The sequence below is a fragment of the Erpetoichthys calabaricus genome, chromosome 5, assembly GCF_900747795.2.
Source record: "Erpetoichthys calabaricus chromosome 5, fErpCal1.3, whole genome shotgun sequence".
NCBI lineage: Eukaryota > Metazoa > Chordata > Cladistia > Polypteriformes > Polypteridae > Erpetoichthys > Erpetoichthys calabaricus.
Genome location: NC_041398.2, coordinates 126297345 through 126323674, shown reverse-complemented (window position 1 = coordinate 126323674; position 26330 = coordinate 126297345). Strand labels below are relative to the sequence as shown.

The 26330-nt window shown below is 37.2% G+C and overlaps 1 protein-coding gene across 1 annotated transcript in view; it reads left to right on the top strand.

The window, feature by feature from the left end:
• Positions 1-1161: 1161 nt before the first annotated feature.
• mfap3l (microfibril associated protein 3 like) overlaps positions 1162-26330 on the top strand; it is a 30889-nt gene continuing 5720 nt past the window's right edge. The window contains exons 1-2 of the mRNA XM_028802010.2: positions 1162-1245; positions 2312-2714. Coding sequence (XP_028657843.1) covers positions 2438-2714 — 277 coding nt within the window. The 5' untranslated portion in view covers positions 1162-1245; positions 2312-2437. The remainder of the gene's footprint in view (positions 1246-2311; positions 2715-26330) is intronic.

Sequence of the window (26330 nt, the reverse complement as noted above, 5' to 3'; positions counted from 1 at the left end):
TTTATCTCCTGGTAATGCAATTAAGTTGTTACGTGAATTTATATATTTTATTATATAAACTGACTATTATTTTAAAGAACAATGTAAAAGCTTGTCCTGCGGTGGGTTGGCACCCTGCCCGGGATTGGTTCCTGCCTTGTGCCCTGTGTTGGCTGGGATTGGCTCCAGCAGACCCCCGTGACCCTGTGTTCGGATACAGCGGGTTGGAAAATGGATGGATGGATGGATGTAAAAGCTGCAGTGCTTCTGCAAGCACACGATCTGGCCAATTGGTTATACAGGAAACACTTATAGCGGTTTTAAACACTAATTCATTCAGTAATTTCTGCAGGATGCAGCATAAACTTTGAAAGGGATTAGCAGATTATATTATATTACCCATGGTACAGATAAATCTCATATGAAATTCGCTGCTTGAGTATCTGTGTCGAAGGACGAAAGTGACGCACCGCGATCTAAAGCTGTATAGATAACGATGTTCCTTTGGCAGGGTTATCCCGCAGACGTGACTGTATGCACCTTTTCATTTACTTCTGGCAGAGTTGCTCAGGACAAATCTCACACGGAATGTAAAATTTTACGCTTTCGTTAATTAAGTAGCAAGATTAATGGCGCAAATTAACTTTTTAAAAGCGTATAATCTTTTTATACACTCACGCTAACGCTATGTGAAGAAACGCCAGCCGCTGAAGAAACGGTCGAACAACCCATCAAGGGAAAAAATGATTCATTCATCGATCCATTTACAAATTTGGCACATCCAAATTAAAATCGCGGAGAAGAGAAGTCTGTTCCGACTGTAACCGGTAACACGACATGAGGCGACTGTTCCGACAGCAACCAACCTGAGAATTTACCAATTTTGTCCTAAGTAACGATGCCTCCTTACCCCCGAAATCATTACTTGGAATAAGCGGAATGCATTACCGTGTGTGAGGGTGTCCTTTGCAAACTTTGCTTTATACAACTTCACGCCTGAGATTATAACTGTAAAATCTACCTTTCTAATGACCGGTGAACGCTGTCGCAGTGTTAGTCCTGCCACTTGCTGCAAAAAAATAAAAAAAATTCACCCACAGGAGCGCTCCGTAGCCGATAGGACTCTGCGCAAGTCCACCGTGGCACCACTGCTTGTGCACGCGACCGCAGCTTTGGGCGCATGCGCACTACAGTCCTGACCTACATTTTTTTTTTGTGCCTGCAGTAAGACTGGAAGACCAGAGTTGTTACGGTCGGACGCGAGAGGTACAGTACCGGATGGGTCCATGTTTTATTTCCTTTTTAACAGATAGTTTACACTCTTAAAGTGTTTGCACGTCTTTTTAAAACATGCTTTAGTAAAGTTGACTTCCCGAAGGTAGCGATTTTCGCGCAGAAGTTGGGCAGCAAATCGCATTTAAACGTTTCTTCGACTTCAAAAGCCGGTTCAGAACACAAACCTTCGTCGGGATTCGGAGTTTCTAACTAATCAATCCTGAAAGTGACTTTGAATTCACGGTACCGTTCTAACGAAACTTCTTGCATTTTGAGAGAGAGGTGATGCCCTGTCGCCTTCTTGAACACGGCCGGAGTCGCGCTGTACACCGCGGCTATTCGTCTTGACCGCTTTGTCCTTTAAGCTGGCTGTTTTGACTCTTCGATGACTCGACTAGCGTTACATCCTGACAGGACTCTTAGTGTTTACGTTGTACTTAAAATGTTTACCTTTCGCTGTTTCGGTTTTCGGAGATACTTGTTGCAGCGTGAAGTCAGTGTGTATATCTTACTCTTTGAAAACCTAATCCTTGGTTGGTATCTTGCAGCGTTGTTTTGCCATTTGTTGCGCTTCACTGTACGTGCTGCAGAGCTGACGGCGGCGAGCGATCAGAAAGGCCGGGGACCGGACTTGGTCTGCTCCGGAGGATCAAGTGGGTTACCGTCGTTTGCCATACAGTTGTATTCTCTACGTGGCTCAGTCTTTATTAACTGGTTTTATATAATCAGAAAATTGTCAGAAAGCTTAAAGTAACATTGAGTAACGTTTAAAGATAAACAGTTTATTCATTATATTGCTTATTTATTTGCAGTTTTTCTGATCCAGGCAGCACAGACGGCGACCCGTCCTGGGTTGGTTCGTGCCTTTCTGCCGGTATTAACGCCGCAGCTCCGGGATTTTAAAATAAGATTCAGCGGGTTCAATAAAATGGATAGTAAACCGAAAACAGTAATTACACCAACCTTTCAGTTCCTTAATGATTTTCATATTTATGTCTGCAATTATTTTCTGAGACTTCCCGATTCCTAAACCACTCATTTCTCTTTTCTTTTTTAGATTTCCCACGGAACTGCTCATGGTGAACTTGATTTTCACGTTCACTAGATAGTAGCGATAGTATGATCGATATTGGCCATCTGATTATAGTGAGCGTGATCAGCTAAAGAAGAGGAAAAAAGCATTATGGATACCAAAGACAGATGGACTTTTAGGTTGCTGCTTTCCATTTTAATCGTGTTATCGGAACCGGACTCTGTCGTAGGTGCCAAAGCCATGAATGGGACACACGAGGGCGCTATTCTGGATTCTGGAAGGGCACCTTTGAGCATCTCTAGGATCCATCAGATTATTGCCCGGGAAGGCAATAGTGCCTTGATAGACTGTAATGTAACAGGGGACCCAATCCCTCATTTTCAGTGGTACAACTCGAATGGTAACTTATTGGATTCCGGGGAAAATGGTAAGTCATACGTTTATTTTTCTGCAGGTGGATTTCTAAGATGTTTTTAAAAGCATGTCATTTTTTGAATTAGAGGAGAGAGTATATTTGTTTTGGTTGCATTTCAATAGTTGTTAAACTGGTAATAGAGAATGCATACCATTTAAAATTTGTTGATTTTAGAATAAAATGTGACAATTCCAATATGAAAGAGTAAATTATATTTTTCAAGTGAAAGATGTTTATTCTCAAACATCTATATTTTTGCTTTTGTATAGTTTCTTGATCTTTATTTATTGTCAGGCAGAATATTTGCTATGAATTTATCCTTAAGTTAAGTTACATCCATACACATAACAAGGTAAATACAATTCACACAATACACAGTACACATTATATTAATTAATTTTCAACATTCAGTTGTGTTCTAAAATAAAGCTTTTTATTAATACATTTTCACAATACTATGCTCAAATCTGTGGTAAAAAATGGGCTTCAATGTGCATCACTCTAAATGCAGAAATAGGAGCCTTGCTGAATGTGTTCACTTTGAAGCAGTAAAGGTTCTGAAAGAAGCTTCTGCGGCATGTTTGTGACAACAAAAGGAAACTGGAAGTAAGAAATTTTATCATAGATTCTTGGCACTAATTTCCTGAGGTAAGGATATGCTTCACTTGTCTGCTAACAATAGCTATCATGGGTGAAATGTTACATTTTCCGCAGGTACACCAGGAATTGCTTTGCCGCAGGCCACATATTTTTTTTTTTTTGACTCTAATTCTGTTCTATCAATGGTTTTATGGGCTATGGTTTGTAACAAATGATGCTGTGCAGAGAAATGTGCCAATTGTCTCACAGAGCAGCAAAGCTATCAGTATGCTATACAGTCATTTGAGTATGCATCATTAGTCAAACTTTGTGACTGTATGTTATTCAAAACATATGCAGATGGATCCTCAAATCATATTCTTTTCCTATGTCGCATATGTGAATTTCCCCTTGGGATTAATAAAGTATCTATCTATCTATCTATCTATCTATCTATCTATCTATCTATCTATCTATCTATCTATCTATTCATATCAGATTTTTTTATATGCAATGGCAAATGAGCACGTGAACCATTTGATTTTTTTTTTCTTCCCATGTTGCAGCAGCTCTTCTGGCTACAGCTTAGATGCAATCTCGACTGTGTGTCAGCACCAAGCAAAGAATAATAACTATTTATCTTTGCATTTGTATACATTGTCAAGTTTGCCAAGTCTGTGAGCTGCCGTCCAGCATTGTGCTGTTCAATTGCAGCTGGCTAAGTCCATTCTGTGCTATAGTTTCTATTCTTAACACGGAAAGCAGTGGAGGGTGTGTGCTAATTAGTTCATGTATGTGAAAAATGTTTTAAATGCTATTCCCGGTTATATTCTGTGTTTTAACATAGCCTATGGAGCAAGATTTATACCAAGTGGCAGCGTAGTGCTTGTTGATCAAGCATGCAGATAAGAGTTTCATTGTATTTTGTGCACTTGACAATTTAGTGTTAGATTGGTACTAAAATTTTGACTTTGGTATTGGTACCAGATTTCGGACCTCAGTACCAGTACCAAGGCAAACACACAGATCTCATAGCTGCTTCATTCCCCCAGCCTACATAACATGCACCTTTCTGTTATGCCACACTCCACAAATCATTAACAGGAAAGGAGGGGATTGCTCATTGCAATGCTCCTATATAAAAATATACAGTATGTTTGAAGAGTGTGTTTGTGTGTAGTTCCCCTTGGCGATCTGAACTAGATATAATATATAACAGAGCATATGGTGTATATAAACAAAGTAGTTCAGTATTTTTCAAAGTTACTTCTTCACAGGCATGGCATACCATATTTTTTTGCACCATAAGACGCACCTGACCATTAGACGCACCTAGGTTTAGAGGAGGAAAACAAGAAAAAAAATATTCTGAACCAAATGATGCACTAATATGTTTAATAAAATATAGCAGAATAATATTTCAACCATGTAAATTCAACAGCGGTATTAAGAAACATCATCACTGTCATTAACAAATAAGGAGAGACTTTAAGGTTCAAGCACTCTTCCAGTTTTATGGAAACCCCAAGAAGTCCTCATCGCTAGTGTCAGAATTTATTAAGATCAGTTGCTCATAATCACTTTGCAGGAGCATGTACCTATCATCACGCGGCATAACCTGTCCAAAGCCACCAGGGGACAAAGCACGTTTAAACCAATGCTCCCTGAAGTTATATCGCCAGTCTAGTCCCATCTATATTTGTAATGCCACAAAGCCCTTCATCTCATGTTTTGTTGTGGGTTTCCAGTTTGAAAAACGAGAATGCAGTGCAAGCACAGCCCTCGATTCAAAAAATTGCTCTGCATACCTGTTTGTCTCGTCTGACAGTAGCTGAAAGGCAGCTTCAGGAAAGAACAGCCTGAAGTAGTCCAGCGGCTGGTAATCTGTCGAGTCCAACAGCAAGCCATACTGTCTTGTGAAGTCCGGTAGCCAGTTTGGCTCCCACGGATCAGTGTCTAGGTATTCCTCCCACGCGAACCTTGCCGTAGGTGCATCGACTGCGCGAATGCGTTCAGCTGGCAGCCGATCAGCTGATGCCGGCTTCTCACTCTCTTGTTCGATCTCCTGATCACTCTCAACAAAATCAGATTCTGAAAAATCAGAGTCCGACTCAGTGATAATGCGCAAAACATCGTCTGCTGAGTATTTTGTTTTCTGCACTCGCTTCTCTCCCTCGTGAGATGTAGATGCCATCTTGCCTTTGCTTATATTTGTTTACATTTCGCAACTCACGCACATGCAAGGATTAGATGCCGAGTCAATGAGTCTAACATTCCTCCAAGCACAGAGGGAATGCCTGTAACGTAACCGTGAGTTTTGTCGCCCTCTACCCCTGGATGTCGACTTTTGTCAGGTAATACACATCATGGTCTGTGACGCAATATTCGCTCCATAAGACGCACAGACATTTCCAACCTTCTTTTGGGGAAAAAAGTGCGTCTTGTAGTGCGAAAAATACGGTATATTTATTTTCCTTGCAAAATTGTGTTACAAAAGTTAAGCATTTTCTATAAATTTGAAAAAGTATCTTGCTGGCATTTTACATTGGAATTAATGGGGAATGGGTAATGCCAGTTTAAAAAAAAAAAAAAGCCTTACTGAATACGTCCATTTTTTTTTAAACCAAGCTGTGTCTTGTGAAACATCAATATTATGAGATTCAGCTAGTTTCAAAGAAAACCAGCTGTCTGCAATACCTCAGCACTTGTTGTCTTCTGTAATAACCTTACAACACCCCCAGGAAGTGGCTTCCTCTTGTAAGATAAATAGTACCAGAAATATTATTTCAAGACCGTTTTATTGTCCTAATCGTATGTTGGAAACTCAGAAGGAATGTTTTCTTTTATTGAAATTCAAAGAGAGCATATTCAATGAGTTTCTGGTTATTTTCTGTTGGTGCTTTGTGGCCCATTTACCTCCATTATAAAGCACCAGAGCAGGCAAGAAATTTTTAAAAATGCTGGCCTTTGGAACACAAGACAAATGCACATGTAGGTCTACAAACATGGTACACCTTTGAGTTGAAAAATATCAAACCTATCCTTTAGAGAAATGATGGTACTATTCCTTTATAAAGCTAGGGCTTTTCAGTACGTTTTCATTATTGGTATTTACCGCACAACCCCAATGACAATAAGTAATTGAACTTATTATTTTACATTATATTTTGTGTTAAAACCTTAGATATTTGAAAAGCCGTGGCCACCTGAATGTCGATACAAGTTTCCAAGGCCAGTCAATATTCAGCATTATGCACTTTCTGTGTTGTGTTGTGCATTTATAAAATTGTACTGAGAACATGAAAAAGTTAGATTATGTGACACAGCTAAATTACAATAAAACAAAATAAAGCGTACTAAAACAATAATAAGATTTTATAATGCATGCTGAGTCATACTTCCATAGGCTATGATAATAAAAACAACTGAAAAAAATGTTTGAGTGAGTAAAGTAATTTTAGAGGTTTTTTTTCAGTCCAGTCCATAACATGAGGAAATAGTTGTGAGTTGAGATTTGTAGCAATGTTATACCAATGGTAAATGATTTTTAACAATCTTTATAATATTACCCTATACTTGTACTAACTACTGGTAGTCCCCAGGTTACGGACACCCGACTTACAAACGAGGATGCAGCTGCGACGCATGAGCCTCAGTAACTGCTGACCCGTCATCTTTGGCCTGGGGATGCTGCAAGCGGTGGCTGGAGGGCAGCTATCACTCGTGTGCAGGACGATGGTTCGCTGCCCGCCCACTATGCCGCCGCAGCTGCTGGTCCTGACTGGACGCAGGCAAGATGGAGCGGAGGGGGGCATTTCACTGCCCATCCAGCACACACGGCTGGTAATGCTGCAAGTGGTGACCTGGTTGTGGCTGAACGGGGTGGCAAGGGTAGCATTGTAGTGTGCCTCGGATGGCTGCCTGTTGAATTGGGGTTGGGCGATTCACCACTCGCCTTTGGCCGCACTGTGGTCATTCTACAGAATACTGTAGTGGAGGTGACTGTGAGGTGGGCTGGTGATGAACCACCCCCATTCATTCTCAATAGCAAGCCTGCTTGTACTGTTACGCACATAGCAGGAAGTTGTCTCTTGTCAGTACATCAGACGTGCTGACGACGGGTGCCTTAATGCTGTGATAACATGTACAGTACTGTGCAGAAGAGCTCATCTTAACCTTTTGTCTTCACCCTTCAAGAATGTCTCTGAAACACAAATCTGAAGCAAGTGCTGGTGATACAGTAAAGAAGAGAAAAACCATTACTATTGAGAATAAAGTAGAAATAATAAAAAGGTCAGAGAGAAGTGAAACTCCATCATTCATTGGCAGAGCACTTGGTTACAGTCGGTCAAAAATAGCATTTATTAAAATAATGTACCTGTTCCGACTTTCATACAAATTCAACTTAAGTACAAACCTACAGTCCCTATCTTGTATGTAACCCAGGGACTGCCTGTAGTTTTGTCTGATGAATTATTAAACCTTGCAGCAAACTCTATGAATTCCTTTGCTGTAGATTTTTGTGGTTGCAATAAGTGAAGTGTCATTGGTTTTTCAGATTTGTCTATGATCATCCTTGTCACAATCAATCACATTCTCTCATTATATTGTAAATGAAACATGTGGTGGTTGTTGTCTAAAGCATAGAGGCAGCAACACACACCTTTGCATCAACATTAATTAATTTCACTGTTTTACAGTATGTGTGCAATTTCAATACTCAGTAACACTATAAATGAACGTATTCTGTAAGTTTTTAAGACTTTTCTTTTAAGGTTTGAACATGTTCCTGTTTAAGCCAATTTTAAACCATAAGAAAAGGCATAGTATTTTAAAAAAGTATATAAAATATGCTTTATTTCAGAACACAATTTTATGTGGCAAAATTGATATTAAGACTTAAAGAAATAACTTTAGCTTGAAAAATAGCTTTTGTTTCTTAAACTTATGCAGAGTAATTACACTGATTTTGAGCTGTTAATTAGAGGTTGGTCGTATTAGCATTTACTCAAAGTGTTCATCTTCAGGGAAGCATTTTTTAAAAAGTGATGCATGATTTATATTTTTATGTTAAAACCGTATACTGTATTTAGGTACTTGTTTGTGACTTGCAGCAAGTTGTAAATTGGAGTGAACAAATTTCACACCTGAGAGTTATATCCATCCATTTTCCGAATACACCTCCTATAACATAGGGTTAAGGAAACCCACATGGTATGTTCATGGGTATTTACTGACACTGATAATTGATAATTGTGTCCTTCAATTATTAAATAAATATGCATGCTTGAAATGTGAGAGGACACCACAGAAACTTTGATCTGAAGAATACCCAAAACATCTCACAAACTTGAGTCCCTGAGTTGGATTGTAACCACAGTACCAACTTGCTGCCTTTCCTGGGAGCCACATGTAAGTGATTAAACTTGAAGAGATGATGAATGGTTCAGTAACTGCCTTGTCAAATAGACATTTTTACCACATGCCTGTATTATATTACAGATGCACCTTTCAGCTAATTGCACATCAGAAAAGATGTTTCTGTTCATTACTGATTTTATGTATGTCTGTAATTATCTTTTTCAATCATTAATTTATAACAAATGCAAATTGTTACTAAACCTTAGTAATTCTTATTTAGTAAGTCTTCTTGTAGTCATTCATAATTATAATTCAGTGAATATTTCAATAGAAATTAAAATACTGTAAAGGAAAACTTGGATCTAAATAAAAACTCATTTCATATCTATAGCATCATAGTGATGTAACATTAAAAAGGAAATTCAAATCTTGCTCATATTTTGATTGTAGTGTAGTTGGTCAACCTTTTACATGATAGCATGTAAACCAGTTGCCTAGTTTTTTCAAGGAAACTTATAGTATGGATCTTGAATAGCAGCCATGTAAATTTCCACCTGCAGACACCATTCTAGTCAGATACTTCATAGATATATATCAATACAAGCATAGACAAAATGGACAAACTCCACACAGGAAGTGTCTGGACAGAGACTTGAGGCCACAACTCTACAATCAGCATCATTTACTACCGCAAAAGCATATCACATTTGTATTACCATGCATGACTATGAATCATTTACCTATCGCTTCAGAATATATTTTAAGTTTTTATACTGTAGAGTAATTTATTCCAAGTTAATATACTCTGTTACATATGTATTACTGTAGCTCTAAAGACCTTTTCACACATCAGTGAAATGTATTTGTATAGTCCGACAATCCAAAAAAAGATCACCTGAGTTGTTCTGGCACATGGTATTCACAGAAGATCCAAAGCATTTTTACTAAAGCTTGCCTGAAAACAGTCACAATAAAAAAAGGGAGAAGTAGTAGTAGTAGTGATTATGAGGCATGGTTTTGGGTGAAAAATCTTTTATTTTTTGTGACATGATTGTATATTTTACAGGTTACATATACATCTGGATTGATGGCAGATATATCTTTCTGTAACAACTATTAAAGTGGGAGACAATTGTTTGCTTTATGCTACTGTTGGGTTTGCTGGTTCTTATATTGTGTTGCTGTACATATTGTATGTTACTTTATTTATAAATCCTTTTTTTTTTTTTTTTGGGATCACATCATGATGAACTAACTGCTAGGGTTCAAGAAGTCTGATCTTCACAACCTTGTTATCTTGACGAGCAGAAGAGAAATTATATTGAAAATAATTTCTCAGCAATAGTTATTTGCTGATTAAACAGTCTTGCCATTTGTTAGTCATAAACAGAGATTCTGATTGTGAGCATGTCACAATTTCCTAGAAGTTTTGTCAGAATGAGTGAAATGGAAATATCAATATGAGTTTATATTATATGGCTAATTTATAGGCAAATGTATTGTTTCTAATTAACAAGTTTATGCAGACATCATTTATTTGTAAATCGTCTTATTATTAAATTCTAGCCCTACCTCACCACTTCTATATGTATTTTATACTGCATTGCAAGGAGTAAGAAGAAGCCAATACAATACGGAGTATTGCGTGTGCCCAAAGAAGCAACTTAATAAGCATGTCTTCTGTGATTTTCACTAAACTTTCATTCTTCCACTTTGCTTCTGGTGGGGGCCTTCATTTGCCTAAAATGGGAGCCTGTGACAGTGTGGTTCAGCTCCAAGCTCCCACTCCTGTTTGGGAGCCTCTTGAATCCGCCACTGCCAATACTGTAATAAGATGAGCAGAGTAAATGAGGACACATACATAGCAAGGGGTAGGTGCAGAAGTGAACAAGTTCTTTTATTATAACAATCCAGATCAAAGTGTTCAAATTAAAGTGCAGCGCTCCATCCAGTATGTCAATAAATTAATCCATAAAACAGTACAGTCTTTGGAGGTTAAAATCCATCAAATAAATACTCCAATTAAAACAAGGTTAAAACCTGAAAGGCAGGAGGCCACTCTGTAAAATAAAATCCCCGGTGCATCCCTTTAAAATTGATGTCTCCTCTACTTACCCTGCATGGGGCCTTGCGGTAGGGGAGTTGCCCTGTTAGCTCAACCAACCTTCCTTTACAGGCCTGGGCCCCTGCAGTTCACGGCTGCTCACAGGGCTCTCAACCCAAGCCTCGCCTCACTCCTTCATTCTCCTGCTGCCTCTCCCTGAACGTACGTGGGAGCAAGCACTGTGTCTCTGGCGCTGACCGTCAGGAGCCCAGAGTGTCAGCCTTGCGCTCCCCAAAGCTGTCCTCCCAGTTGCCTGCCTGTAACATTCCTGCCTTCCTTCTTCCATCTTTATCCTCTGTCTTTCTGTTTCTGCCAGTCTTTCATCTGGCCTCTTCTTTCTTCCATGCTGGCTCCCCCTTATATGCCTCAGTAGGCACAGCGTCTCAATTGCAAACTACAGAAAGCCAACTGAGCAATTAAGACAGATCACAGCCTCACGTGCAGGCATGCAACTGCAAGCACACACACCCACAGAGACTGAGCCAGCTATTTAATTATTTATTTAAAACAGACTTCTTGCTGCATAGCTGTGCACCGATTATTCCACACAGCCCCCCTTTTTTGTGTAGTTCTTTCTCAGTGCTCAGCAGAAAAAAAGGACATACACTCATAGAAAATCCCACTAGCTACAGCATTATTACAGACAAGTGTCAACAAAAAAGGATCACCCAAGTTTCATCTTTCTATAACTCAAGATTTTGGGCAGTTTAGTTTTGCCGTGGGGGTGGCATTACTCCTAAATATTGTTACATTGAAATGTCCTTTCTTAGCAGATACCTATTGCCCTAAATGTATTATCCATGCAAATTTTAAATTTTAGAATTAAACAGGAAATAGTGTTTTTCTTAGTCAGTCAACTTTGCATTTTTTTTTTATAAATACACAGTAGAACCCTGGTTGTTCTAGGGTTCTGGGGGGGGGGTAGACTAACACAGTATAAGTGCCAGGATATGCTGATCTCTTTCTATCTATATGAATCTGTGGTATCCACTTTTGTATTCACATAGTGTAGGCCTTTCTTTTGTAGTTCTTCTGAATTTTAAAGAAGTGGCAGCTTGAATATAGATTCTGTCCTTTCATTTAACAAAAGACGGTTGTTTGCTCAAGTGTGTGCAAGATTGTAAGTGGTGCTTCATAATGAGGCCGGACTAAATGTAAAACTGAAATAGAGACAATGAATAAAATTGGTCTTTTTTACATTGGTGTCTACATGAATTTTTTTCTTTTTTATATTTGAAAAAAGTATACTGGAAGCAGTTTTACACTAGTAAACCAGTGATCAGGCAACGTCTGCAAGCTCAGCTGTTTACCAATGAAATGTAAAATCATAATAAAAATCAGTTTTTTAGAACGATTATTCAAGTAGTGTAACAAAACAGTTCTGAATGTATTAAGGAAAGTAAAAAATAAATATAAAGCTTTCCAGTTTTTCAAAGATATTTACTTAACTTCATATCACTAATACTGCATCCTTGAGAGTAAAATTTCCTAGTCTTATTCACTAGATTTATTAGACTCTACAGAGACTTCCATACTGTAGGAAAGGTGTTCTTGCATTACATTTTTGCATACATGAATTTAAATATATAAAGTGAGTACATGTTTTATAAAAGTATGAACAGAACAGAAATGTAATGCCTTGTAATCCTTATTTTTTTAGGTGTATTTACACAAAATGCAAAAGCATCTGTTATTGTAGTCATGTATGTCCACATGAAACAGCTCGGCTCCCAGTGGACCAGTTTCATTGAAATTTGATCCCATTGTTTTTCCACATAATTTGTAAGGAAGGTTCGGTTTTTCACTGGGATATATCAAATAGGATACACTGTGCCAATTTTTGAAATTTTGAAAACGCCCTTTTTTTGAAAATGTCTAACAAAAAACATTGTGCGTGACTTTAATTAATGATTAATTCACCCTTTCAAATTTACCTTAAGAGAGGTTATTTCATTTTTGTTTATTTTACTTTTTACACATCTGATGGTCATTCCTGACACTAAAACAAATCTCTAAGTCATTAAAATTATTGAGTCACAGACTTCAAAATTGATTTTAACTCTCCAGCAGGTGGTACTTTCAAAGATTTTGTGTTCAAGAAGTATGAAGTAGCCATAGTCCCTACATAATCAACAACTAATAGTACATGTTTACATCAGTTGAGTTGGAATCTGCCATCTATGAAATCTATTTCAGTACCACAAGCCTTTTTAGAATCCATCTTTAAGTACATGATTATAGAAACTAATGTATGTAATTATATTCATCATATATTTTTGAGTTTGATTATTTGATGTAAAATATTTGTATGTTTTGTATATTTGTATGATGTGACAGAAAATGATGGAAAAAGACAGTGATAGATGAAGGATGATCTGCTGTGACAACCCCTAAATAGGAGCAGCCAGAAAAAGATGATTCGATGCAAAATATTTATGAAACAAAGATGTAATATATTTGTCTTTCATTAAGTCGTCTTCTTCCTCTTCATCCTTTCCCACTTTTTTGTCTGGTCGACGTGCTTGATCAGCATTATCGAAACAGCACAGTCATGCACCTCCTCTCCAGTCAGACTCTGTTCCTTCAAATCTTCTTTTGCTCTGTCCATTCACCTCTGCTTTGGCTTCCCTCTTTCTCTTCTCCTGTACTTCCATTCCTATCACTCTTTTGTCTACATATTCATTATCTCTCCTCATCACATGTCCATACCACTTCAACCTACTTTCATGTATTTTCTTAAATATCTCTCCCACTTTTGCTGTACCTGTGATTGTCTCATCTCTTATTCTGTTCTTTTTTTGCAGCTCCATACATCCATCTCAACATTCTCATTTCTGCCACATTTACTGCCCATGTCTTAGCTCCATATATCATTGGTTGTCTTACCACCATCTTAAAAATGTCACCTTTAACCTTTGCCTTAATTCTTCGATTACACAATATTCCTGATTCCTTATTCCAATTGTTCATTCACACTGCAGTCCATGGGTTATCTGTGCATTTTCTATCATGGGCTACTCTTGATGATAAGTATTTTAATGTATCCACTCTTTTCAATAGCTCTCCCTGCAGGGTAATTTCTAAACCCTGATCATCATTAAACCTCATATTCTGTCTCCTTCCTATTTAACTTCAGTTGTCTATCTTCCAACTTCCTATCCACTTCCACTTTTCTGGTGCCACACAACACAATGTCATCACAAAAGACATGCACCACGGGATTTGTCTTTTATCCCATGACTGAACACATCCATAAAATAATTTTAACAAAATTTAGAAATGCTCTGTCTTTCAAAACAGTCAAGTCCTTGAAAGTACCTGAATGTTTGCTGGTTTCAAGTGATAAACAACAGCTAAAGCAGAAATTCTTTTGTCAGCATGGTGGCTAATAAAAATCAAAAACAAACTATTAATATGTTTTTGATAAGCTGTAAAAAAATTAAATGCCATCAATACATAGAAATAAAAAAACCCATCTTTAAAAAGACCCCGAATACCATCAATGAAAGATTTAGAAAGAGCAGCCATTTTCAATAAAATAACCCCAAGAGGTGAAGTAGAAAAATGACCAACTCTGTGGTTTATGCAAAGTAATGGCTGTACTGGAGGACTATTGTTTGAGGAAAGTCACTAGGATATTATAAAAGAAGAAACGCCATCCTCCACTTACAAATTTCACAAGGGAAAGTCCTGGCCCCAATTTCAGAATGCTAAATTTCACTAAATAATTCTTTTCTTGTATATTGTGTAATAAAATATTTAAAAATACATCGATTCACATATTATGTGCAAATTTTGAGGAGACAGAGTGCTTTGTAATGATAGTCTCTATTGCTACAGAGCTGGAGTCTGTAGAATTATAAAATAAACATGAAATGTTAGTATGAAAGGTTGGGAAGAACTGTGGAGAAGGTTAGTATCTGTGAGTCATTTTTTTTTTCATTAGCGTGTTTTAAGTTCTGAAAAGTCAGTGTAGAGACTGCGGAAGTGGCATACTGTATATACTTCTGTTCTGTATTTATTGATTGATTGAACTAGATCAAAATCTTAGACATGTTAAAATGAGAAGAATCTGTAGTTGTATAATGCATTTTATTTATTTTCAAGATAACAACTGACCCTTTAAGAACTGCAGTCATTTTTGAGTTAAACGTGTACTCTTAATTCTAGCCTATGAGACATGTGACTATAATCACTAATTATCTTTTTAATACACGTTTTCAGGGTTGTTTTTCACTTTAAAAGTTACATGCATTTGTAGACTGTGAGAGATTAAAAGAGTATATGAATTCAAAAAGTGCAGGGGAGGTTTTTATTTTTACCTTAGTCTTTATAATATCGAAATAACATTTTTCATATACAGTTAAAGGGTTTTGCCTTTTACCTTTACAAAATTCCCTTCTATACACTATGGTTTGTATACATTTCAAACATTTAATGATTTAAAATGAAAATAAATTATTTTCAAAGATCTGCAATTGCTGAATTAATGCAAACTGTTTTAGTTATTATTTGTAAAGGGTATTGTGACTTAATTTACTGCTCACTCTGTTTTTTTGTTTTTTTTTCTTCTTCAGAAATGCAGCGTAACTCTTTGAAATGACAAATGAACACTGAGTGGTTGTTTACATATTCCTCAGCCCTGTCATGGTGATTTGCACTGTCACAGGAAATTAATTTTCTGAGCAATTTTAATGAATCAGCTGATGTAGCTGAAATTGAACTATGCAGATAAACAATTGCCTTTCTGAAAAGTCCTGCTTGCAGAAATCTGCTTCCAATATGTAATTACACATGCATAGATTTTATTGCATCTGCATTTCTGCATTTCAGTAATATTTTTGGACACAGATAAACACAGCCTTTGGAAGTACAGTATAAGAGAAAATTGTGTGATGCTTGCATACTGCTTAATATATGAGTGATCAGCAAAAAAAGCTGTAGTTGAGATACACAAGACCATAATTCACATTACTAAGTAAATTGGAGCCAATCTGTAATTGCAGCACTACACACGTTTCTTCTGTACTCTCCTTATACATGAAAGCAGCTCATCAGCCTGTTGTGATTTTCCATTGTGTCCTTTTGTTAGATGTCCCCAAAATCCATCTGCCTTTTTTTTTTTTTTTTTTTTTTTTGTGCTTTCTTGTGCTTGCACAACATAATGAACTTTACATATAGTTGTGTTAGTAAAAATGGTAACAGTTTCCATGTATTAAGAAATGGACAATTAGTGAAACAGGTGGGTTATGAATAAGACTGGAGGCTTTCTAATTAATACAATTCAGGCATTCAGGTGTGCTGAGAAATGAAAACTAAATGGCAGCTACTTCTCAGAATCTCCAAGTCTGTTTTCGATATGACCTAGTCCCGACAGCAGAAAGATGATGCTTAAGCTTATATTGTACTTGACTCGCAACCAGTAGTAATTGACTGCTTACACTGATCATTGAATTTGGCATGAAGGGATAAAATTGGCCAATCACTTGATAATTGTCAATGCACCAGTCCAAAAACAAAGCAAGATTATATTTTTTTTAGAAGAAAAAAAGTGTACTCCTGTATGTATAGTTAATTTTGAAGAAATCTCTGATTATTAATTCATATTATTGTTAAGATCTGAGCTTATTAGATACTGTATTGATTTAATAATAATTAACTACTAGGGGGCTTCACCCCCGCTCACTTCACTCTCTAAGCCCCCGTTCTGCACTACACGCCAACCACTTCACATCTCTGCCTCTCGCGTATGTGGATTTCACTTTCACCAAACAACATTAATTGTTGCGGATACACCTCTTCATTGGGAAGAAAAACTACTTTTCGCTGATGGCAACACGAATTAGACGATCTACAAGTTTCCGACTTAGTTTAAATCCGAACAATATATTCGATCTCTTTTCGCTGTTCCGTTATTTCACAGAGTAATAATTTCCATTTGTTTGCGCTAATGCAGTCTATACTATCATTTTTTTGAGACTTTCAAATTTTAGTACTCTTCATAATCTCTAACCTGCTCTTTGTCATTTATTTCCAGCCCCGGGTGTGGTTAAATCTCTTGGCACAAAGTCTTGTCTCACTGGACTTAAAAGTATCTCTCTGAAAAAGTCATGTCTCATCCCAGGCTAAAAAGTCTCATCTCCTCCCAGGATTTTTTTTTATAACAGAGAGAAAAATTTTAAAAAGGAGCAAGTTTTAGCTTAGTTGGGAGGAATTGATGGGTAACAAAATTCAGTTTATGTAGAGTATAAATACAACTGACAGCTCTGTGTATATTTTATTATTTTTCAGACTTTCTTTTAAAACATTCTGCTGTGCTTAAAATTTCATTATTTTTAAAAGCGCTTTACATTCTGCTCATTGACCTGGTGTTAAAATACATGCATTTAAAATGTATTCAAGAATAGTTTATTTTCCAAAGTACTGCTTGGCTGAATGACTTCTTGGTTATAGTCCATCAGTGCAGTTGAAATTGTAATTTTCTTCTTTATGTTGCCTAGCTCTCTGACAAATGTTGAAAAAATTTCTGTGTTGCATAAGGTAAATTGTTGGCCTGTTTCCTTCATTTGCCAGGCTTTCATATATATATATATATATGTATTTATACTTTTTGGTCTGATGTAAGGTATAATAATGGTGAAAGGAGTGGAAGTTCTGTGCCTTTTTTGTATCTGTAATAAGTTATTACCCATTTTATGTTATTTTCCTGTAGATAAAGGTTGAGAGTTTTTTTATATATACAGACTTAAAAAACTTAAAAACAAATATGGGGAAATGAGTGGGATTGTTTCTTGTTTTGATTTTGTCATTCATCCTCCATGAAGAAAAATAGAATTGAACACGCATTATTGGTTGATAGTGGCAGTGGTGTAGCACTATTGGCACTGTCTTCAAGCCTACAGTAGCCTTTAGAGTCCAAACTGTTTTAAGACTGGAGGCTAATGAGCAATTCAGTGATTTCAGGGATTAGGGTTGTTTGAGTAGGTGATTCTACTGCGTTTAATATGGTATAGTTGGGATAGTTTAAAACTCTTTTGATAATACTTTGTGTTTTACAGGTAATTTCTAAGCAGATGTCTATAAGAAACTATATTTTAGTTGCATTCATCCAGTTGTTTTCCCATACTTCTCTTGACTTATTTACAGTAGGTCAGTGGGAGTAAAACCTATCCCATTGCAGGCCAGAAACCATGGAAGCCATTCAGTTGCTGGGCACAATCGCATAATACATGCACTGGGTCAGTTTAGATTCTCGGTTTAATTCTTTGGACTGTGAATAGATCCATCCATCCATTTTCCAACCCGCTGAATCCGTACACAGGGTCACGGGGGTCTGCTGGAGCCAATCCCAGCCAACACAGGGCACAAGGCAGGGAACCAATCCTGGGCAGGGTGCCAACCCACCGCAGGACACACACAAACACACCCACACACCAAGCACACACTAGGACCAATTTAGAATCACCAATCCACCTAACCTGCATGTCTTTGGACTGTGGGAGGAAACCGGAGTGCCCGGAGGAAACCCACGCAGACACGGGGAGAACATGCAAACTCCACGCAGGGAGGACCCGGGAAGCAAACCCAGGTCCCCAGGTCTCCCAACTGCGAGGCAGCAGCGCTACCCACTGCGCCACCGTGCCGCACTGTGAATAGATGATAATGTTAATTTCTTTTTTTTCTGATTTCTTTGTGGTATAACTGATTTTACTATGGTAAGATCACTGCACTAAAGAAACTAAAGGTAGAATATATAAATTATTTTAGCCATACTTTTCAAAAGAACTGAGTAAAGAAAAAACTTAAGACACATTTACTAGTGAGGGTTTGCATTTGCTGACCTCAGTCTTGAAAAAATGTGGATTTTCTTGCTTTCTATTGGTTGCTAAGTTACCAGCTTTATAAGTACTGAATGGGAAAACAAGTAAGCACATGAAAGTTTATGGAATGTAACCTACCTGCTGTCACCATGCAGCAGTGATGTGCCACAAAGAAAAATATACTGTCAGGGTTGTAAATATATCTCTGCTTAGATTTGGATCTTATGATCTTTTTGTTGTCTTTAATGTTAAATGAAGATTTTCCTTTGCACATCCAATTACATATGAGTGGTGCCCAAAAAGTTTTGCGCCTGACCTATTAAGAGAAACAGCAGTAAAACCAAACTAGTTTTATTTTTCAACATAATTTCATTTGACACTAATGCATGTTTAATTGTTAGTAAATAGTAGATTCAACTGACCTGTAGCTAATCTTTATAGTGTCTGCTACTATAATTCAAAAACCATCACTCTTTGCTTCTCCATTATGACTTTGGCTAGTATTTAAGTCAACATGAAGAAATGACCAGCAATTGCATAGTTCCGCAGCAGGTTTGTTGACTGTAGCTTATAAAGGAGGCTTTTTCTAGGTCATAGTTAGACTAGGCAGGAGTCTCCAAATATGATAGCACAATACTTGATTTTGTGGTTTTCAGAATCCATGTTGACTTAGTACTAAAAAAACAAACATGCACTGTATTTTATAAATGTTAATAGTCTTCTAATTCACATATTCTTGTACACAGGAGCTGATCTTTGGCAATTTGCAAAATCTGCACCATAGGCTATGCCTTTCAGGTTCTGGTGTCAAAATGTTTTGATTTCAATAAAACTTATTAAAACCTGATTTAGTCTACTGTAATGTTCTCCACAAGTTACTGTTACCTTTGTAAACCTAGCGTCCTTTTCAGAGTTTTTTGCTCAATATTGAATTTCAGTTCTGATGTTTTAATTGTTTCATACACAGTAGCTAACAACATTTCTTTTAAATTTGCTTAGTCATTCATTAATGCATTCATTGATGTTTGTTCTCTTTCTTTTTGCATATGAATAACAAGTATCTGTCTGAATTCGAGTGGGAACGTTACATAGCTGTTTGACATATTTTGGCTCGGGAAGTACATACTGGCCAAAGATTTTCTTTTAGCAGCTGTGTGGTTTTGCTGTTAGGATCATTAATTTCCTGAGAATAGTGGTTTACACCCGCTATGCATAACAAGATTTCCTCTGGTGCTGTCAGTTGTTGATGTTTACAGATTAGATATGAATGTCGATTTATGCTTCCATAGACTGTTTGTGCAGGAATAATTTAAACTAGTAAATAAAATCAATTCTAAGTATTTCTAAAATGTAGGTTTTTATTTATATAATTTTTTTTTTGCTGTTTTCTGGTCACACAGTACCAGAACTATGTGACGGTCTTTGCTACTTGAATGTATTATCATACTTTTAGAATAGTATGTTGTGATCTGCAGAGAAATCAGCCACTCAGTGTTTAAACAAACTACATATGTAGGATAATAACAGGAACCAATTTAAATGCAGACATGTGAAATATGGTAGTGTGTGGAATCTCCTAAAAGACAACTAAAAGAAAAGAAGCCTGCTGTAATGTGTGCTTACAACATAAAACACTGGATTACAGTTTGTTTTTTCAGACAACATAGTTAACATCCATCTGCCTTAACTCTTTCTTAATGGAATACTCCACCCAAAGATTATATATATATATATATATATATATATATATATATATATATATATATATAATATTAATGTTACTTATCCCATGTAGTTTGTAGTGATGGACAAGAAAAAAATTTAACCTTGTTTTTTTGGTGAGCAGACAAAACATTTCAGACAGAATAGAAGCCTGTGGTGGACAATGACAAACATATAAAACAATTTCCATGAAAAGATCTTGGGTTAGTCATGTCACATAATCAGCATGTCAAGTCATTCTGTTGTATTCTAGCAGTATGCAAAATGCATTTAGTTTTTGTGAAAGTATTGTTAAATAACCTCCAGAACCTGAAAGTAGTCTATATAACAATTTCAGTACTAGTTTAAAAAAAAAATAAGTTATTTCCACATATACTATTTACATTAGAGGGTCATCTCAAGATGGACGGTTGGGAGACAAAGTCAGAGGCGAGAATGCACTGGAAAGGACATGTGCAGAGGAGAGATGCTGGGTATATTGGGAGAAAGATGTTAAGGATAGAGCTGCCAGGTAAGAGGAAAAGAGGAAGGCCTAAGTAGAGATTTATGGATGTGGTGAGAGAGGACATATAGGTGATGGGTGTGACAGAGCATGATGTAGAAGACAGAAAGATTTGGAAAAAGATGATCGGCTGTGGTAACCCCTAACGGGAGCAGCCGAAAGAAGAAGAAGAAGAAGAAGAAGAAGATGATAGTGTTTCAGTCTCTGCAGTGGCAAGTTTTGTGCAAGTGGTGGGTTTGAGAGAATAGCAAGATTTCAATTTATTTGGTGCTTGGATGGCATCATATTGCAGTGGTTAACACTGCTGCTTAGCAGTAAGGAGACCAGTGTTCACGTCCCAAGGTCCTCCCAACATGGAGTTAGCACGTTCTCCCCATGTCTACATGTGTTTCCTCTAGATTCTCCTCTTTCCTTCCACAGTCCAAGGACATGCAGGTTAGGTGAATTGGCTCTCCTAAATTGGCTAAATTGGCCCTAGTGTGTGTTTGCCCTGTGAACCCCACAGACCCTGTTCAGGACTTAGCAGGTTAGCAAATGACCGACTATTTGGTGCAGATAAGAAATTCTGAGCATTGACAGTCATTAATTAAACAATATATCTTTACACTATAAATATCCTAAGAATTCTATTGAACTGGTCACATATGGTAATAAAAATCAAGTTCAATCATATTTTTAAATGTACATAATTATACAGGTATGTTTCAAAGAACAGTCATTGTCAGTTTGGGTTTTCTGCATTCCCCTTTTTTTAAAGTGGGTTGTCTTCCTACATCTGTATGACATGCTATTTAGTTTGGTTGGTGACAGTAAGTTTACACTGTGGGAGTGAAATGTGTTAAAGAGAGAGAGCCCTGTGCTGGTCCAGAGATTAAGCCCTTCAACATAATTTACTTTCTGAAGCACATTGTTATTCTTGTGCATATAGTACATGGCAGTCTTATTTATATCAAAACATGAGTTGAGAACAACTGTAGCCAACATTTGAGCGTGACATATTCCAGCATCCCAAGCTATGGTATCAATTTTGTCTTTCCTTCAGAACAACACAAAGATGTTAGAACAGCATTGTGTTCTCAATCCCTGAATTTAGTTTCTGGCAGAATGTGTCATATTGCTCTTACAAGTGTGTGAGCAAACAATGTGCCTAACAACTGCAAAACAGCTTTCACTACAACCATGTGCTTTACCAGGTATTTTTTCCAAACTTATTGTTTGATGAGTGTGGACACATCCTTACCCTCCATTGTGATGGTGCTGGCATCTTCCCACTAGTGTCGGGTTGTTACTAAAATTTTGACTTCAGTATCAATACCAGCTTTCAGACCTCAGTACCAGCACCAAAATAGTTCCAATGAAAATAACAAATAACTCCAAGCACACCTTCTCTCCCATGTCTTATTCCAGCCTCCCTGGTGAGCCATACCATTGTGCTGCATTACACAACACTTATTGCTTGATGATGATAATAATAATACACTTGATAGCTGTGATCCTGATCTCCTTGAAGCAGTAAGGGTGAGGTGTTCCACCATGGTGTACCAATCATGTTAAAGCAATAAGTCACCCCAGAGATGTCATGATCACCACAAAGCCTGTGGTTTCATTTTGTGAAGACTACAAAATGGACATTTTTTTAACTTTCGAGGGAAGGTTGAGGGAGATTGGGAGGAAAGCTGATGTTTACTTCCAGAACCGAAAATCTTAAAATGCTGGTACCATACTATTTTAACATTCTTCTGTACTTTTCCAGTACCAGTATACCACACAACCCTACTTCCTACGCATTCTGGTTAATGCCCCACAAATCCATATAGGCACACTTCACCACACCTGTTCAAAACTCTTAATTTCAACCCCTTAAACCTCAGCAAGCTAATGTAATGAGGTGAAAATAGGCTTTTTCTAAATGCAGAAAATGTTTCACAGTCAACAGCATTTCTAAAACTGCAAATTATTTCCAGGAAATTCATTACAATGTTCCGAGCCTTTTTTTAGGTCAAGAAGACCAAGTAGTTTTACTCCTTACTTATGGCACCATAAAATTATGATACATTGTTTTTTGATCAGCACATGCAAGTAAGATTTTCACTGTACTCCTGGCAACATGACAAACATGTCAATTCAGTTTATGCAAAGATGTTACCTCAGAATTTAGACAAATCAAATAACTGAATCACTCATGAGAGAGATCATGGAGCAAGTCATCAAGAATAGCTAACAAGGTTAGATACACTAATACTACAAATTAATATAAATGTTCATAGACTGGCCTGTATTCAGAACATTCCCCTTAATCATTGTAAACTTTGGTAATACAGATCATATATAAACAACTGTTATTTGCAAATCTTTGTGTTCTCTTCCACTTTACTATATGTTATTTTGCAGTGAAGTATATTTCTGAAAAAATAAAGATTTATTTTACATTTCATCTGAATAGTGTTTCATTTGAAAACTAATGAAAATATTTTACATACAGTACGTAATTCTGGTTTTACTAATGTAGGAAAAAGATCTAAACCGCTCCTTGAAGATTGTAAGGTTAAAATAAATCCGGACAGGATGCATGTTTTTGGAGAGCACATTGATTTGAAAACATTTACTCTCGTGCTCTAATTTTCATGAAATGTTTCCAAGTGATGATGCAGATCTCATTTTTCCCTGGACATAATAGCCCAAACTTGATTTTTGCAATGTGTGTATGTCTGCTTGTGTTTGTAAATCAAAAAAGCAATCTTATCTAGGTCAGTGAAATTTGGATCACTTAATAACCTCTCTGTCATTTCACATTAAAAAAGCTCACAGCTAAAACTCCCATGGCCGTGTTGAAAAAGTGTAATGTTGCAGTAATACTGTACCATCACAGTAAAATGGTAAGTCCACCTGTTTTGGTCATGTCATGCATTTTGAAACCCGTTTTCCAGATATGCTAGCCCTTATGTCCTTCTTTCTTTGTGCATCTTGTTGCCTTTGTTCATCAGACATTCTAGCCTTCTTGTGGACAGCAGATGACATTATGCCCAGTCACTGCCAGATATTTTATCTTATAAATGAATTCACTCACCGACCACTTTATTAGGTACATTCAACTGCTTGTTAAAGCAAATATCTAATCAGCCAAACACATGGCAACAAGTCATTGCATTTAGGCATGTAGATATTGTCAAGATGACCTGCTGAAGTTACAACCGAGCATCAGGATAGGAAAGAAAGGTAGTTTTAAGTAATTTTGAATGTGGCATGGTTGGACAATTGGACAACAGAAGATTGGAAAAACGTTGCCTGCTCTGATAAGTCTTGATTTCTACTGTGACATTCAAATGGTAGGGTCAGATTTTGGTGTCACCAACATGAAAGCATAGATCCATCCTGTCTTGTATCACCGATTCAGGCTGGTGGTGTAATAGTATGGGGGATATTTTCTTGGTACACTTTGGGACCTTTAGTACCAACTGAGCATCGTTTAAATGCCACAGCCTACCTGAATATTCTTGCTGACCATGACCATCCCATTATGACCACAGTGTACCCATCTTCGGATCTTTGGATGGGTTCTCCCAGAAGGATAACGCACCATATCACTAAACTCGAATCATCTCAAACTCGTTTCTTGAACATGTGTTCACTGTACTCAAATGGCCTCCACAGTCACCAGATCTGAATGCAATAGAGCACCTTTGGGATATAGTGGAATAGAAGATTCGCATCAGGGATGTGCAGCTCACAAATCTGCAGCAACTACATGATGCTATCATGTCAATATGGACAGAAATCCCTGAGGAATGTTTTCAGTGCTTTGTTGAATGTATGCCATAAAAAGTTGTGGCACTCCTGAAGAAAAAGGGGGTCCAACCTGGTACTAGCAAGGTGAACCTAATAAAATAGACAATGTTGGTGCATGTGTGTGTTCACTGGAAAACTTAAGACGGGCCTGTACATGTGCCTTCTTGAGCAGGGGGACCTTATGGGCACTGCAAGATTTCAGTGCATTACAGCATAGTGTGTTACAAATGGTGTTCTTGGTGACTGTTGTCCCAACTGCCTTCAAATCATTAACAAGCTCCTCCCGTGTATTTTTGGGCTGATCCCTCACCTTTCTCCTGATCATCCTCACCCCATGAGGCAAGATCTTTCATGGAGCTTCAGACCAGGGGTGATTGAAGGTCATTTTATATTTCTTCCATTTCCCAATAATTGCACCAACAGTTGTCTCCTTCTCACCAAGCTTCTCTCTGATGGTCTTGAAGCCCATTCCGGCCTTGTGTAGGTCTACAATACTGTCCCTGATGTCTTTTGACAGCTCTTTGGTCTTACTCATGCTGGTGGATAGGTTGGAATGGAAGAAATTGATTCTGTGGACAGGTGTGCTTTATAAAACATAATGAGTTGAGATCAGGAGTATCTGTAATTTATTGATTGATTGTAATCTGTGTTCCACATGGACACACGGCCAATCTGTGGGAGCCAGAACTCTGGCTGGGTTGTAGGGGATCAAATATGTCATGCAAATAACATGCAAATCAATTTATAACTTTTATATAATGTGTTTTTCTGGAAATTTGGTTGATATTCTGTCTCTCTACATTAAAATGAAACTACCATAAAAATTACAGACTGTTCATTTCTTTGTAAGTGAGCAAACGTACATATTCAGCAGGGGATCAAATACTTATTCCCCCCACTGTATGTCTGCATTACTTGTTTCTGATCATGTGGTGGGTGAAGTCATGAGGTGTCTGCTATAAACTCTGGCACCCACAAAGAAGAGTGTCAACTTTGACTTTTTTGACAAGTGAAAGAACTAGTGCAGTGGAATCCAAATGTCATTTCTAGAACAGTTATTTGTATTGTAAGTTTCTGGTTGCAACTTTAGGAAAGGTCTGCAACTTTGAATTTTTGTGTAACTTTTAGTCTTGGTTTCTTGTGTTCAGATGTCTTTGTAAATATCTTCACCAGCTACATTTTTTTCTCTCAAATTTTCGAGTCTCTGTTACTAAAATATCTTTCCAAGTTGGCTTGAACTTACCAGCTGTGCTTGTTTTTATCGTTTGAGTCAACAAGGTAAAAAACTCAGATTCTACTGTTTGTCATCCTCACCACCACCACCAGAGAGTCATACAGATAAATACCTTCATTCAAAAGCAACCATTATTTTCTAACAAGGTTAGACAGTCAAGGGAATGCATGAAGTTCTCAGAGGCACCTTTTCATTTTGGTGCTTGAAAGCACCATAGTATAAAGCCTCATTATTATTTCAAATGCTTTTTAATTGGATAATTACATTATGACTAATTTCATTGTTTTGTACAAATGGACAGTTAGTAAACTGCAGAGCAGAATACTAAATAGCATACTTTTTCTATTACCTGTTAGTGAGGGGTTTTATTTGAAAATAGGGAGATAACTATAACAGCTTTGGCTAGAGTAATTTAAATATAGGTAATTTGAATCAATTCAGAGATGGACATGTTTGGGTAGGCAAGCAAACTTAGATATTATTTGTAGTTAATGATCCATTAGGGCAAGATATGAACTTT